This window comes from Bemisia tabaci, chromosome 5 (genome assembly GCF_918797505.1).
Source record: "Bemisia tabaci chromosome 5, PGI_BMITA_v3".
In the NCBI taxonomy this organism is placed as follows: domain Eukaryota; kingdom Metazoa; phylum Arthropoda; class Insecta; order Hemiptera; family Aleyrodidae; genus Bemisia; species Bemisia tabaci.
This window is the reverse complement of record NC_092797.1, coordinates 55992798-56007691: the sequence shown is the minus strand read 5'-3', so window position 1 is coordinate 56007691 and position 14894 is coordinate 55992798. Positions and strand designations below refer to the sequence as shown.

Sequence of the window (14894 nt, the reverse complement as noted above, 5' to 3'; positions counted from 1 at the left end):
ACACAAAACAACTTTGAACAAAATGCGATTGTTGCTTGTTTTCACAACATGTTGCGAGTATTGCCTCCGAACAAAATGCGACTCTACACTCTACAGTCATCTATAGACATATGTGTTTACTAAAGAGATTTATTTTCCGGAGACATCAGAGGGATTTTTGGCACATCCCAGTTTCAGGCTTTTCAAAATTTCAGGAATTAAGGGCGAGTATAGAATCTGTTTCTGCAGGTCCACTCGTCACTTCCGTGAAAATTTGACACCACTAGGTACCGGAATTCGGACCCGGGATTTATTGACCTAGAGTAAGACGCGCTGACCACTAGGCCAACCTGGCCGGCTTAAGCTGCATTTGCAATTAGGAACTAAGTACACTTTCTAACTCAGTGTAGAAACATCGTGCGTGCATCAGTATCCCTATAGGATTATTAGCGTGCTTATAGATGAGCTAGAAATTTTAATTCCTAATTGCAAAATGCAATCAAATATGCTTCACTTTTCAATTGCCCCCCCCCCCCCCCTCTCCAAATCTCCCAACCAATCTAGTTTTTTGTAATTCTTCATTTTCTGTCACAGTTAGAAAAAATGAGGGAGAAAAGAAGCATACAAAAATAATATAAAAAAACCGAGGTGATATCACCTTGAAACAGCGTCACCAAATGAATAAAAAATCGTTTAATATTCCCACGAGAAACAAGGTGAAGTGGGCGAATTTGACGTAAAAAACGGCAACGGCGCGCGGGTCTATTGATCGGCGGCCGCGACGCCTATGATTTGTCACCATGCAACGGGCAACGGGCAATAGCCTGGTGCAGCACCAGCACCTACCGGTGAGCGGCCCTTGAGTCCCACGCCGCCGCTGCCTTTCCGCAAAAAACCCCTCAAGTCCACGTGCGAAGCGGTGGTGAAATGCGATGTTTTAGCGGAGACCCGGCAGCGGGGCGCCGAGCGTCCAGCCGCAGCACAGGTGACTACAGCTTGAAACTGGTCGCTGAACCAGGTCACGAAATCCAGGTTGCCCGCAGCTCTGATGTAATTATAACAAACTTGCGTCATTTGATAAGCGCCGCGGAATTCGGCTCCCTTCGACGGATGGAGCATCTCTCCTTGTCCCCTTCTTTGGTCGGGTCTCGCTGGACACTCACCCCCTCCCCATGGACCACTCGATAGGGTGAGAATTGCAAAGCAAGTGAACCGAGAGTACATTTATAGGGAGAGTATGCTGCCGTGCTAAGGAAGAACGCCGTAAGAGCGTTCAGGCGTTGCCAAGTTTCCTTCCCTAAAAACGGAATTTACTGGGCAAATTTTGAATATTTTTTCCAAAAATAGTGGACAATTTTGTACGCAATTTAATCTAAAATATCTGAAAATTTCAAAGAAAAATGTGCATGATTTTCGTCAATAATATATGTTTTATCAAGGGAAATTTGGCAACTCTCGAATGTTCATACGGCTTTCTTCCTCAGCACGGCAATGTGGCAAGTGGGTCTGAAGGATACCCTATGGATTCTGAGATTAATGCGACCGACCCCTTAAGCTCGGAACTACCCATACTGCACCCTCAACCCTCCTAGTCAACGAAACAAGACACAGGAAAAAAGACAACCAAGCAAGGCTAAGAAGAAACAAGTCAAAAGCTTGGACGTTTCGGGGTGGTTTCCACCCCTTCCTGCTCTTGGACCAGGGAAAAAAGTATACAAATCAAAAAACTCCTCGGACCCCCATTTGTGATAAAAAAAGATAGGTTATATTATCACAGAGGCATAGAATAAATTCCTGTCCCCCCTCCCTCCAGGTGCCAAGTTCGACGGTACCCCCGGGTGTGCAACTCCGACCACAGAAATGTTAGTTAAATTTTTAATGTTAAATCGTCCTATTTAGTTAAGTTTATCTATCGTAGGCGGTTTTGTAAGGACGCTAATGGGTGCCAAGTATACCCTGATTACAGAATAATCCCTCTCTCTAGTGGCCACCGAGGGATCAGGCATGGGAAATAAAGTTTCTAGGGAACGTCAAGGGTCCCAGGAACGGGAAAGACACTTCCAGGAAAAGTTTCCGGTGGTTCTTTAAAGTGTGAGTGATCACCGCATGTACACGTGAGGATGTGTAAGTGAGTTTGTTTTTTAAAAAAAATAAGTTTGCCAGGTTAAGTGCCAGGCGGACCGGTCAGTTGAGCCAGTGGTCCATGAGTCTAGGTCTGTCGTAGATCCATGCGGAGACATCCGGTCTGCGCGGTGGCAAGTATGATATAAATTTAATTTTCCCACGCGATCAAAGTAGGATACGATTCATCGCAGAAAATGTCATCTCTTCCTGATGATGAGGACGAAATGAAAGTGAATCCTACGGTGTTGTTCACTTGACTTTCTGCGGATTTTATCTGTCTTGAATAGAGAAACGAAATGGATTGTTTTGAATATGTATTATAAGATGCAGCACGACTAGAGACAATAGGTCGTATTCGTACAAATTCTTTAGTCAGCTTATTTACTTTCGGAGGTCCCCGAAGGTAACGATTAAGAAAGGCTCGAGGCGTTTTCTCACATAGCATCATAAAATGGCTAATTTTGATAAGCACCTGGTCAGTCTGAACAATATGACTTTGAAAAAAGATCATTGCAAGACACTGCGTTGATTTCTTTCCTACAGCATACTTACCCACTGATACCGAAGAAAAAAAAGTATAGGTTTAAAAAAGTTCAAAGCAGATTCGTACTTTTCTTAAATTTTGCACAAATTATGACATTTGATCACTAGAATCTGGTATTTTTCGGCCCCGGCACATCACCGAATCTCTTGCAAAAATCCGTGTCAAAAGTTGTGCCATTGAATTTTACCGGAATTTTTTAAAAGCCATCCCTTCGCAAAAGTTTTGTTAAGATATTTTTCCAACCTCCTCTTCGTACAATGTGATAATGCGAAGCATGCCTACAAGAGGGTAGAAGCTGATTAAGACCGCTTCTGTGTATGGTTCCTGTTCCTGATCCCCTGCAGAGGCAACCTACTAATTAAAGGTAAACGTCCGGATACAACTATTCGTGTTCGAGAGATGGCCGTGTTGCATAAACACTAAATTGAAGGCGTTTCAGATTTCCTTTCCCGCACAAGTATAATAAACACTCTATGTCTCTCCATAAATATTGTGATTTCGGCAACGGTGTGAAGGATCGTACATAGTTTCTATGGGCTAAAAAAGTTATGGAGGTTACATGATTGATATTAAGAAGGGCTTAAGAAAATCTTTAACATTGTATCTTAAAAAGGACAATTTCTACCCACCCTCAGTAACACTCAGTAGTGCAACTCTGAAAATAAATTCTTAAAAGAATCAAAATAATTTGACGCTACAAAAAATACAAAGCACTCAGAAAAATATGTCCCAGGTTTTGTAAATTTTAAGGCAGGTTTCTTTCCATGGTTTTTTACTTTTTGCGATGGCAAATCATTCTAATCCCTTTCATCGATTTATTACCAAGGCTTCACTACTGAATTTTAGTCGAGGAGGACAGAAATTTTCCTTGTAATGATACTATATTAAAGATCGCCTAAAACTCTTCTTAATCACAATCTTGACCATATTTGACCCCTACGGAAAGTAGCTGATTAAATGACGACTATGGATACGGTCCTTGAATGAGAACTTCCATTGGTAACATTCCTCCACAAAAGTTGAAAGTATGAAAGGATTCCGGCGTGGGTCCAATTCTTATGGGACAGCTTATGGATGGCTCAAGTGCAAGACCACTCATCTATCCGTATATACCACGTTGTAGACTTTCAGCTATACCTTATTTTTTCTTAGAAAACTAGTCGACGTTATTTCTTGAAAACTTCTTTGATTTTTATCCTCTGTTAACAGAATAATCTTGATCAATTTCAAGTTATTGAGTTGACTTGTTCCACTTGGAAAAAATAAACGAGGAGGGGAGATTTTAAGCACCGCAATGGAGATACGTGGTGCACACTTTGGTCATGGCTAAACCTCCTTTCTGATTGGACGCAACTCTACGGTACGTGCATGTCCTCAAAACTTGATATCTGCACCCACTTCTCTATTTTTTCAGATTTTACCATGTAGTGAGTATGGAGAAGACTTTGGATAGATATGAGAACGGTCGGAGAATCCCTAGTCTGACGTCACTGGCGGAGACCCAGATTGGAGCCGGCGTAAGACTATAATAACAAGCTCCTCCCGCTGAAAAGTGGTTTATAGTTCATGGTCACGCCAGTGAATGCTGCCACTGCGGCTGCGGAGAGAGGATATCTCAACTTACGAGTTACGGCCAGAGTTCGCGATTTCGTCGACCCGCGCCGCACACTGGATCCAGTCAATTAGAGAGAGGTCGCACATGAAATTGTTTACTAAATCTGCAACTTTTTATGTTCATTTTCTCACATTTTAAATCTAAAGGGGTGCTCCTAGAAGAAAATTTCACGAGGAAACCAATGAAACCACTGCCAGAACCTCCGAGCTCTGTTTAAACGGAGTTATTAGCGTTTAAAGTTTCCAAATTTTGACCGACCTTTCCTATTGATTCGATCCACTGTGCGCCGCGCCGCGTCGCGTCTCGCGTCTCTTGCAACCACCGACCGACGCCGGCGACGTCGCTGCTGTAGATTCAAGTCCCGTTCGCTTCATCATACCAACAGCGGTTTGACTCCCGCCTTCTCCCAGATCATGCTATAGGTACGCGACGATGGGTGCACACACTGCTGTACTACTGAAGAGAGCCGGAAGTGCGGAAATTAAATTTGGAGAAAATAGGTATAATAGCGTCTAAGTATAAAAGGTTATTGAAAGGAAGTGAGGGTTGCATAATCTAGCCCCTGAAAAAGATGAAATATATTCACAGCCTCGTGAAATTCGTGAAATATTCCACTGAAATTTCAAAGCTTTCATTCCTTTCTTACGTCTCATGCCACCCTGCTGCGTTACCTAACAATAGAATGGACTCACTGCTCCGACTTTTCGAAAATCTACGATGAAAAATTAACTCAAATTGTGGCAATTTTTCATCCCGAAGTCATCACACAACGCTGAAATGGAGGGGGATCAGACTGAGCGTTACTGATTTTTTTAAAGGGAAAACAGTCCTATGCATAGGGTGCGTTACAAGATGGGAGGGGGGGGGTAAAAAATATCCGCTTTTCAGCGTTACGTATATTTCGAACGGTCCCTTAGCCATGGATATGGGTCAGCGCATATCATTACAGGGCCACGCGACATTGAAACGACACGAAAAGCGAAGCGAGGAAAGAGGGGGCGATTTCATGGTTGCTTTCGGCCGGAGCGGCGTCACGCTACGAAATTCGGGCGTAGCGCCCCGCATACCGCCGCGCGCCCGCCCGGACGCTTTGCGGGTTTGTCTGCATGCCAGACGCCGTGATTGCTATCTGTGTAATACTCGTGACGAAATTTTCGTGGCCCCTTCCCTCCCCCACCCCTCGGTGCGGTGGAGCGCCCGGCATGACAACACGTCTCGGCCATCAGCATTCGTCAGGACCATTCCGCAAATATTCTTGCCGTTTTCGGGCGATTTCTCGGGCTCCTCTGGCCGATAACCAAAATTGCACGACCCCCCCCCCCCCCCCCTCGTTTGCCGCCAATAGCTTCATTGTCTAGATTTTGCGACTATCGTTTTGCACAATACCTTGCGTCATCCCGGAGAAAAAGATGAGAAGTTATCGCGGAGAAAACGCGCGCTCTGGTAGCGTCGCCCGGTCATAGGAAGCTATGTACGTGATCCAGGGATGTGGACCACCGCTACATGTGCATACATAAGAAAGAGACGAAAAGAGACCTCCCATTGGTATTCGTGACAATAGTGGGAGGCTCTTACTTTTCGGACTCGAACATTCAATCGTTGACATATACCTACAAGGTGAAATGTTAACAACGTGTTGAGCATTTCGCTCTACAAATAAACCAAAGTTTGGCAAACTTGTTTGGCCCATGACGTCACCCGAAGCTTATCATCCACCTGGTGAGTAGGTCAGCAGCCAAAAACAAGGGTGATGACTGTTCTGCCGTGTTAAGGAAGAACGTCGTATGAGCCTCCAGACGTTACGGTATTCCCTTCAATGAAAAGCGAGTTTAGAGGGAAAATGGTGAATAATTTACCTCAAATTTTTCAGACAATTTTGCTTGCATTTTAATATAAAATACCTGAAAACGTCATCGAAAAATTAGCCTGACTTTCCTCAGAAATACATGTTTCATATAGGGAAATTTGGCTACTTTCGAACGTTCATACGGCGTTTATCCTTAGGACGGGAATGTTGCTCCCCTAAAATTGTTCATGAAGAAATTTAAATCCCCGGAAGTAAAAGTTTCAGCCTGTCGCCAAGAGGTTAGTGGAGGGTTTCTCTTTATCTCTGATTAGGGCCGCTTTCACAGCGCTCTCTGTCACTTGAGCTTTTCTGAGCTTTTCATGTAGCCCCCTCCACCCAGTAGCCACCCTTTCATTGAGCGCCCCCTTTGCCTCCTTCACGAGAAACCAAGCATTTTCTTTGGGAGCCTTTTTTTCGTAATTAAGTCAACATGACGATACCGAGCTATCTGTTTGGCTATGGCGTTGATAGCTTATTCTTTCCAACTTCTATGACCTGCGACGCATTCTATCATTGCGGACCCGATCTCCTCTAGAAATTCCTGCCAGTGGCAAGGCGTGAATGATTGATTATCGATATTTCCCCATCTGAAGCTATGGTAAAAAATCGATTATTAAGGTGTTCGTTTGGTACATCCTGTTTATCGATTCTTTTGACAGGTTTAAATGGCAGATCAATCGATATATCGCAAAGCACGCCACGACACCGATCTCCTTCGGAACCCTCGGGGTTTTGAGCCTGCGTTGTAAATGCGTTACAGACAACTTTTGAACCCCCTGGAATCCAAGGCTGCGCTATGCAACATTAAAGTCGGCACGTAGCATCAATTTCTCGAGACTTAATTGAGAATAGAAAATGGACGCGAGGTGGCAACTTTTCACTCAAAATCCGTCACATACTGCTCATTGGAGTGGGGTTGAACAGAATTTCACGTGATTTTTTTAGGAGAGTGTAGACCTCCGCTTTTGGTGTGTCATGAGAGAGGGGAGGAAAGGAGTCGAATAATCGATTTATTTCCATATCGGTTTAAATGGAAAGAAAACGATGTTGTCAAATTGCTGGATCGGCCGGTCGTATCATCACGAGTCGCAAGTTGTGCGCATTCATTGGGGCCATCTTCTTCAGCCTCTGACGGCCCTGCAGCAAGGATAAACAGCTTATCCTCGCGAAGTTTTAAACAGAGATAAGAGGTTCTTCTCTAGGAGGGCAGTGTAACTCACCGCTCCACATTGAGAGCTTCCCGCAATTGCCAATTTCCGCGAGTGAAACTCATTTCCAGCGTTGCCATTCTAGTCGAATTTCGAATAAAATCGAATAGAGGATTTCGGATACTTTACTATTACAACGTAACACAGTCGTTTCATTCGCAGTTCTTGGCAAGACGTCAAAAATCAGCCTCCCAGTAACCGACGAGCGAAGTTGCCGATTCAGCAGCAAAATTTAAAATTTACTGACCGTACCTCACGGAAAGAGACGCATTCATGAGGAATATAGGCAACGCTTCTCCGACGAAGGGAATGACATCGCCCGTTCCTAACTGATTAACGTATTAATTGAGCCGAAATATTTGACCATTTTTCTCAGCCCTTGCCAGTAATTATTGGAAAATGTTCAATTTGAACACAAATATTTTTCGCCAAAAGGGGAATCAATGGTTTATCTTGAGCGCTAGAGGGCAGAGTTGTCAACTCGTGGGGAAAATATCAATTTTTATTTTTCCTCAAATCCGTATAGTGGCAGTGACAATATCTTACAAACGTTTCGACTCGATCTCTATAGAGCTGTATATCGACGGTAAAACTAGACCACGAATCTCGGTGTGTAACGTCGCAGAGTTCCTGTCGTAGTGTATTTTTCAAATGGGAAACCACTCGACGCCATTTCTTGCAATCTTTCGTGATTTTTCTTCTCTGTGCGAAGAAAACTGTTTGAAAACTTGAAAGAATAATACTGATTTGTCTCTTTCAAAAAAGAAAATGGGAGCGGGGATTTTTGAACATCGCAGACGAGAAACGTGGTCTTGTAGTTTTACCGTCGATGTGATCACTAGATTTGCACCAATGGGTTGCTATTAAAGTTTTATTTGGTCACGGAAAGATAACTTTAGAAAACTTTTTGACGGCCTCCTGTGGTATGCTGCCGTGCTAAGGAAAAACGCCGTATGACTTTCAGACGTTGCCAAATTTCCTTTCATAAAACGCGAATTTCCTGATAAACTTATTAAATATTTACCTCCCAATTTTTCAGATAGTTTCGTTCACAATTTTACCTAAAGATTCTGAAAATTTAAAGGAAAAATATCGATAACTTTCCTCAAAAATAAACATTTCATCGAAGGATATTCGGCAACTCTCGAATGTTTACACGCCGTTTTTCCCTCGCACGGCAGTATAGTGGTTGTAGCGCTTACTCTATGATCGGGAGGTCCCGGGTTCGATTCCCGGCCAGGTGACCCGAGTTTGATGGTTTCGAGCAACAGTCATCGAGGGTTGGCTTGATCAGGGACGGAGAGGGATGGGACTCTCAGGGACGGTAAAGCGCAGGATTAGCCCTCGTGGGATACTGGGAGTGTACACAAAATAATAATAAAAAATAACATTTATGAAAAGAAAGTATTCTATATTTATCACTCGTTATCATTAGCTGTGGTTAAAACTGCACAGTTTTAGCATGAGCAAAATTTAGATTGGGGGCTCTCTTGTTTTGAGAGCAAAAAAAATTGGTTTTCCATCGTAACATCCCGCACACCTCGTCAAAAAATATGTCGTCACATATCGAGGAGCGTGCATTCTTTTTTGTTTTACAGTCAATTCCGATTCATCTTCGAATATTACTGTATTTGAATAATTTTATTTATGGCACGCAAGAGTGATTGCATAATAAGTCACCGGTTGAGAGTATTTCACCGCTGGTTCTGCGACCGCAAGCCGGTAGCTCCCTCGCTCTGCAGATACAGATGAGCGCTTTGGGTTTTTTTTTTCAAGAATGATTCACGCATGAAAAATTCGGTTAGCAAAAGTGCAGTTCGTGCACAAATCCGACGTTTTTCCGCAAGAGCGCTGGGTGTTTTTCAGTCGCTCCACGATTTAATTGCGCGGAACAAGGAAGTAAACCGTAATTACTCGTAATTATCCTCCTGTTTTTCGCAATGGGACAGATGCGACTGCACAGCATCACGTAAATAAATAATAGAGTTATTTGTGCCGCGGAAATTGGTTTGGTGAGTTTCCCTAACCATAAAGTACGCGATACGCAAGCTCTGCGGTTCTCAGAAACTGTTACATTTCATCAATGCATATGTTTTATCTGCAGAGGGTATTTGTATTTTTCTGGCGTTTAAACCTCTCGTCAACGGGTCTGTGTGTCAGTTAACAAACGGGAGCAGATTCGGAGACTTTAACGCTTGGAAAGGAAAACAAGCAGGAAGCTCCAACGCATTCGCGTCGGAAAGCGGCTCTGGCGACGGTAGGTAGTTGTTACGCGTTTACGGTTTCCTTGGTAACCTTTGTTTGCTATCAGCTGATGTCGAGTAGTATGACTAGGAAGCTCCAACCACGGCATTCTTCGAAAAAAGCGCGAAAACTTATAGATTTGAATTTTCAAATTTTAAACGTAAAGTACATTTTTTCCAGTGCGAGATTAAAGCACAGACCCGTTTTGAGAAAAAAATGAGTTAGCGTCAGATGACTAAAAATGGTTTCTATACACTAACTCAAATTGTGTGATTTGGACACACATGATTTTTGGTTTCTGTACACTAACCACTATTAGTGCTGGAAACTAATTCCGCTACTCTAATTCGCATTCGGTAGGGTTGGGTCAACCTAACCTCAAAACTGAGAGAGGAGAAAACGGCTTAGCGAATGATAACTGGACAATACTTTCAGGAAAAGAAGTTTTTTTTTTTTTTTTTTTTTTTTTTTTTTTTTTTTTTTTTGAGAGCTTGCGCACTCTAGGTATAGTTCATTGGCCTTAGTCGTGTAGACAAACAGCCACCGCTAAATGATGGGAAGATTACAACAACAGTAGAAACAGAAGTACAAAGGAAGAAACGAAGGAAGAAACGAAGAGAAACATCCATGCCACTCCACGGTGACAAGATCTGAGACCATCAAATCTTGCCACCGAGGCCGGGATTCGAACCCGGGACATCTAGGTCTGTGATCAGTTGCGCTAACCACTGGACCAACCGATGTCGGCGTCCGAACACTTGAGATATTCTTTTGAAATTACGGGAGAACACGAACTATAGAAGTAAGCAGTAAGTTCACAGATTTTCGTAAAAATATAAACTGAACGCGGAACGCTTTAATCGCAATTTAATATAGAAGATTGACGACTCCAACGAATATCATGCTTGTTTACGTTTTGAATTGAACAGACGATTTCTAACCTTAACAGGTTTATTTATGTTGCTTTCGAACGTTTTCAAGAAAGAGAGGACACTATAAATCATACCGGGAGTATTTACATTGTCAAACGAGCCCGAAATTTCACATTTTAATTTATTTTCACGAGCTGACGCGATTGAGGCTGTTGTACCGACGCCACTTTTTCGAAACTAAATAAATGTAACGGACAATGTGGCAGTTAGTGTTGAGGGCGAATTAGTTTGACCCGAAGGTGAATTTGTCTTACCACAGCGCTAATTTTACAACTAGTGCTGTTTTCCAATTCTGGTTCGCGCTCTAGTAAAGTCAAGTCAGCGTATGAAGCGAATTGATTGGTGCTTCAGTACAATAAATTAGTTCTGAAGCCTAATTTTGATTCTACTTGGCGAGAACCAACCAAATTAGTTCTCAACGCTAACTACTTTTTTTTCAGTGAATTATTGACAGTATCACCATGATTCCAAAAATACACTACACAACATAGCATTCGCTCACAGGAAAAAGATATCAATTAAAATAAAATCAGTCCCCCCTAAACAGCAGAAAATGGCGCCGATTCCCATCAACCAACACGCGGTCTCTCCAATGTAACATGGTCCGTTGATACTCCCCAGCTGGGACCGTCCGGAATAGCAGCTCTAGTGCAAGCACCAGAGCCGCTAATAGACGCTGAATAATAACTCACTCTGATGTACAAAATATTATATGACCACACATATTTTTAAAAACTTCAATATTTCTCATAGTCGCCAGTTCTTTCTAGAAAAAAATTTTGAAGATGAATTTATTTCGTGCATTGATTGCTGATAAAGACGAATATTCTCAAATTATAATGTCCCTATGTTTGCCTTGTTCTTACTATGTTCATATGTTAGGATTACTTAAAACGTATATTTTCTAGTAAGTTCTAATTGACAAGTTGAAATTTTCGAGGATGTGAGTCTAAATTCAAGGCACGACGTAGTAATAATTACCTAAACCGGTGAAAATAGATTATTAATATATATTAATTATCTAATATGCAAGAAAGGAATAAAATACATTTTTAAATCTCATAACGTAAAAAAGACCAATCAACACTTCATCAAGTGACAATGTACAAATTAAAACAGCACTTACCACTTGAATAAGAACTTTACTTAGCTATTTTCATCGAACACCGAATTCCAGAAATGTTGACCCCACTAGATTAGAGTGATTCTTTGGAAAACTGTTCGACACAAGAATTGGATCCATACTCACAGACTGACGGTTCAAGAGCAACTAATTTGACGGAAAATTGGTTTTCCTATTTTTGCTAAATTTTCGTTGCCACGGTCAGCAGTGGCCGAGATCGCTGAAGCAGCATTCAGAAGGCTCCATTGATCGACGAAAGAACACCATTACACAACTTTACGTCTTTTTTTGCTGACAAACGCATGATGCTCTCTGTCACCCGAGACCGCGACATGTGTAAACAAAGCCGGGGATACTGACCACTCTTAGTCTGTTTAGACTGTATCGCTGTGGGTCTACATCTCACAGGTGACTGTTCTCAGAACAAGCCGGGCACTTTGTGTGCGTGCTCTCGGCTGAAATCAGTTTTTGTACTTCCGCCCCAGAGCCAAAATTTCTATTTGAACAATTTTTTACCCTAGAAATTTCATATATTTTGATTTTTGCATTCCTCAGAGGAATCTGCCCACAATAAATCACTAGACAAGATACGAATTTAAGCATTCTGATTTATGTTTCATAATTAGAATTTCGTGCAAAACATGATTCTTGCATCGAAAATCACTGAAATTAACTCCTAACTAGGATATTAATGTTTTTATTTTACATTGGTTATGAGTAACTTGAAGTGCCCGGTCAAAAGAAACTCAATACTCTACGTGAGTCCAATCGCGTGCTACAACGGTTTCGGCAGGCTTCTCAATCGAGCGTTGTTCCTTTCCTACCCACTATCGTTCAAAGTGTAAACAATTAGCTGTAGCTGAGCGAAAGTATCAAGAATTTTCATATCGCAGTGATTGTCATGGTAAAGTTTAGTGTGCGATTTGATTTACGTGCTTAGACTATTTTGTTTTCATGAGCGGGAGGTTTGAATGCACACGTCTAGAACCATTAAATATCTCAGTTAAGAGTCAATTTCAGTAATTTTCATTGAGTGCTGTCTGATTAGCGAAACTGGACGGTCACACGGAGTCCAGCGCTCTCCCTCGTCATCTTTGATACTCTCCCTCGCTTTGTTCTAGTGTTTAAGTCTCTTCGCGAAATTAAAGCCAACCTCAAAAATCCCTTTGGAGTTTGAAGTGAAAATAACGCAAGTTATTTACCCCCAATGCGTCATTACTTGGTCCTTTTCGGTCTCTTTCCAGGTCTAGGACTGGTTTAAACATGAATTCAAAGGCCAATCTTGGCGAAAATTCCACATTCGACCGCAAACCTGCAAAACCTGCATTTTTTGCTGAAATCGGCTTCAGACACATAGGGCCAGTATTAGACCCGTGATGAGGCCGAAATTGACCAAATAATGATAAATTCCGCAAAATATAGTCCTCTAATCAGCAAAAAATATTGTAGAGTTGCGGTAATTCAGGGTGAGCCCGAAAACGGCCCTTATCGATATCCCTCCTTTCATAGGCTTAACACATCTTTATGGGCAACTCTGCCGTGTCGCCTGCTAAGGAGAAAACGCCGTATGAACATTCGAAAGTTGCCAAATTTCCCTAGATAAAACATCTATTTTTGACAACATTCAAGCATATTTTTCCATGAAATAGTCAGATATTTTGGATCAAATTGAGTACAAAATTTTCAGAAAATTTTGGAAAATAACACTCGCAATTTTCTCAGTAAAATCGATTTTTATCGTAGGAAACTTGGCAACGTCTAAAAGCTCATGCGGCGTTCTTCCTTAGCACGGTCTGCCGTGCTAGCTGCTAAGGAAAAAGCCGTAGGAACATTGGAGAGTTGTCAAATTTCCTGTGATAAAATGTTTGTTTTTGAGGATAGTTATGCATATTTATCTTAAAATTTTCTAATAATTTAGATCTACACCGAGTGAAAAAACACGGTCCTTCTGCGGTTACCACGGTGGTAATGTCAAACGAGATTCCACGGTAGTAGAGCCGTGGACTTTGGTAAGATTATTGATGAGCATGGCAGCATAACCATGCTCAGAGTAGCATTATTGTGCTCCCAGAAATATTACGGTGGACACGGTAACATGACCGTGCTCATCATGCAATCATCAAAACCCAAGGTTCTACTACCATGGAATCCCGCGTACATACTACCGTTGTAACCGTAGAATAATCGTGTTTTTTTCTCCGCGTAGTTACAAAGGAAATTCTCTGAAAATTGAACGGAAAATACTCAGAAATTTTCCTGAAAATTCGTATAGAATCATAGGAAAGGGGCATGTCCAAAACGGGCCATTTCGGGGTCGGGGCGGATACCTTTGGGACTTGTTCTATTCATTCACCGAACAATGCCCGATCTTTTCCCAAACTTTCAAGCCCCCCAAAATTTCGCTGGTTTTTAACTTTGAACCCCCGCCGCGTCTCCCCAAAATTTTTGGGGGGCTTGAAACTTTGGGAAAAGATCGGGCATTTTTGGTGAATGAATAGGGCAAGTCCCAAAGGTATCCGCCCGAGCCTGAAATGGCCCGTTTTGCACGTACCCCTTTGGCGACTGACGAGGGTTCATACGTGGTTTTTCCTTAGACGGGAAAACTGTGATGAGAGAATTGAAGAAATGCGAGAGTGGACTTACTCTGCATGAGCTGCCTCAGTTCCTGAAGGGACTGCTGTCGGAGCTCGGGGGTCTCACGAAGCTCGGTGAGGGCGCGCTCCCTGTAGACCTCCTCGTACTCGGGCTCATCCTCGAAGCGGAGAACGTAGTCCCCGAGGTGGACGCACAGGTCCTCGCCGCTGCCGCCACTGCTCCCCATCGCACCACCCCGCACTCACCAAAGCCCGAGATCCGCACGCAAGACGCACACGCAAGACGCAAGACGCAAGACGCACACGCAGGACGCAACAACTCGGCCGAGTCAAAGAACCTCCGCACCGCGACGCCGCCCGAACAACACTGACATTGCTCCGCGGCGCCGCTTCCAGACGCTCTTATACTCCTCCCCACCTCCGCCCGCCGTCGTCCCGAGATCGGGAACCGGAGATCGGGGTCCATGGAAATGCGCCCCTTTGAGCAGCCAATGATCGAAAGGTATGAGGAATGTGGAAAAATTGCATGGAGGGAGAGGGGAGGGGGATTAAAAAATTTAAACATGCCCTAAAATAAGATTGCATCTTGCAATTAATGAAAAAGAAAGTTCGGTTGCACGTTATGTTGTAAAGTTCGGTCCATACTGCCGTGCTAAGGAAGAACGCCGTATGAACATTCAAGAGT

General features: G+C 42.9%; 1 protein-coding gene across 1 annotated transcript in view; it reads right to left on the bottom strand.

The window, feature by feature from the left end:
- LOC109030935 (alpha-tocopherol transfer protein-like) overlaps positions 1-14587 on the bottom strand; it is a 35985-nt gene extending 21398 nt beyond the window's left edge. Inside the window, exon 1 of the mRNA XM_019042173.2 lies at positions 14259-14587. Coding sequence (XP_018897718.2) covers positions 14259-14436 — 178 coding nt within the window. The 5' untranslated portion in view covers positions 14437-14587. The remainder of the gene's footprint in view (positions 1-14258) is intronic.
- Positions 14588-14894: the final 307 nt, after the last annotated feature.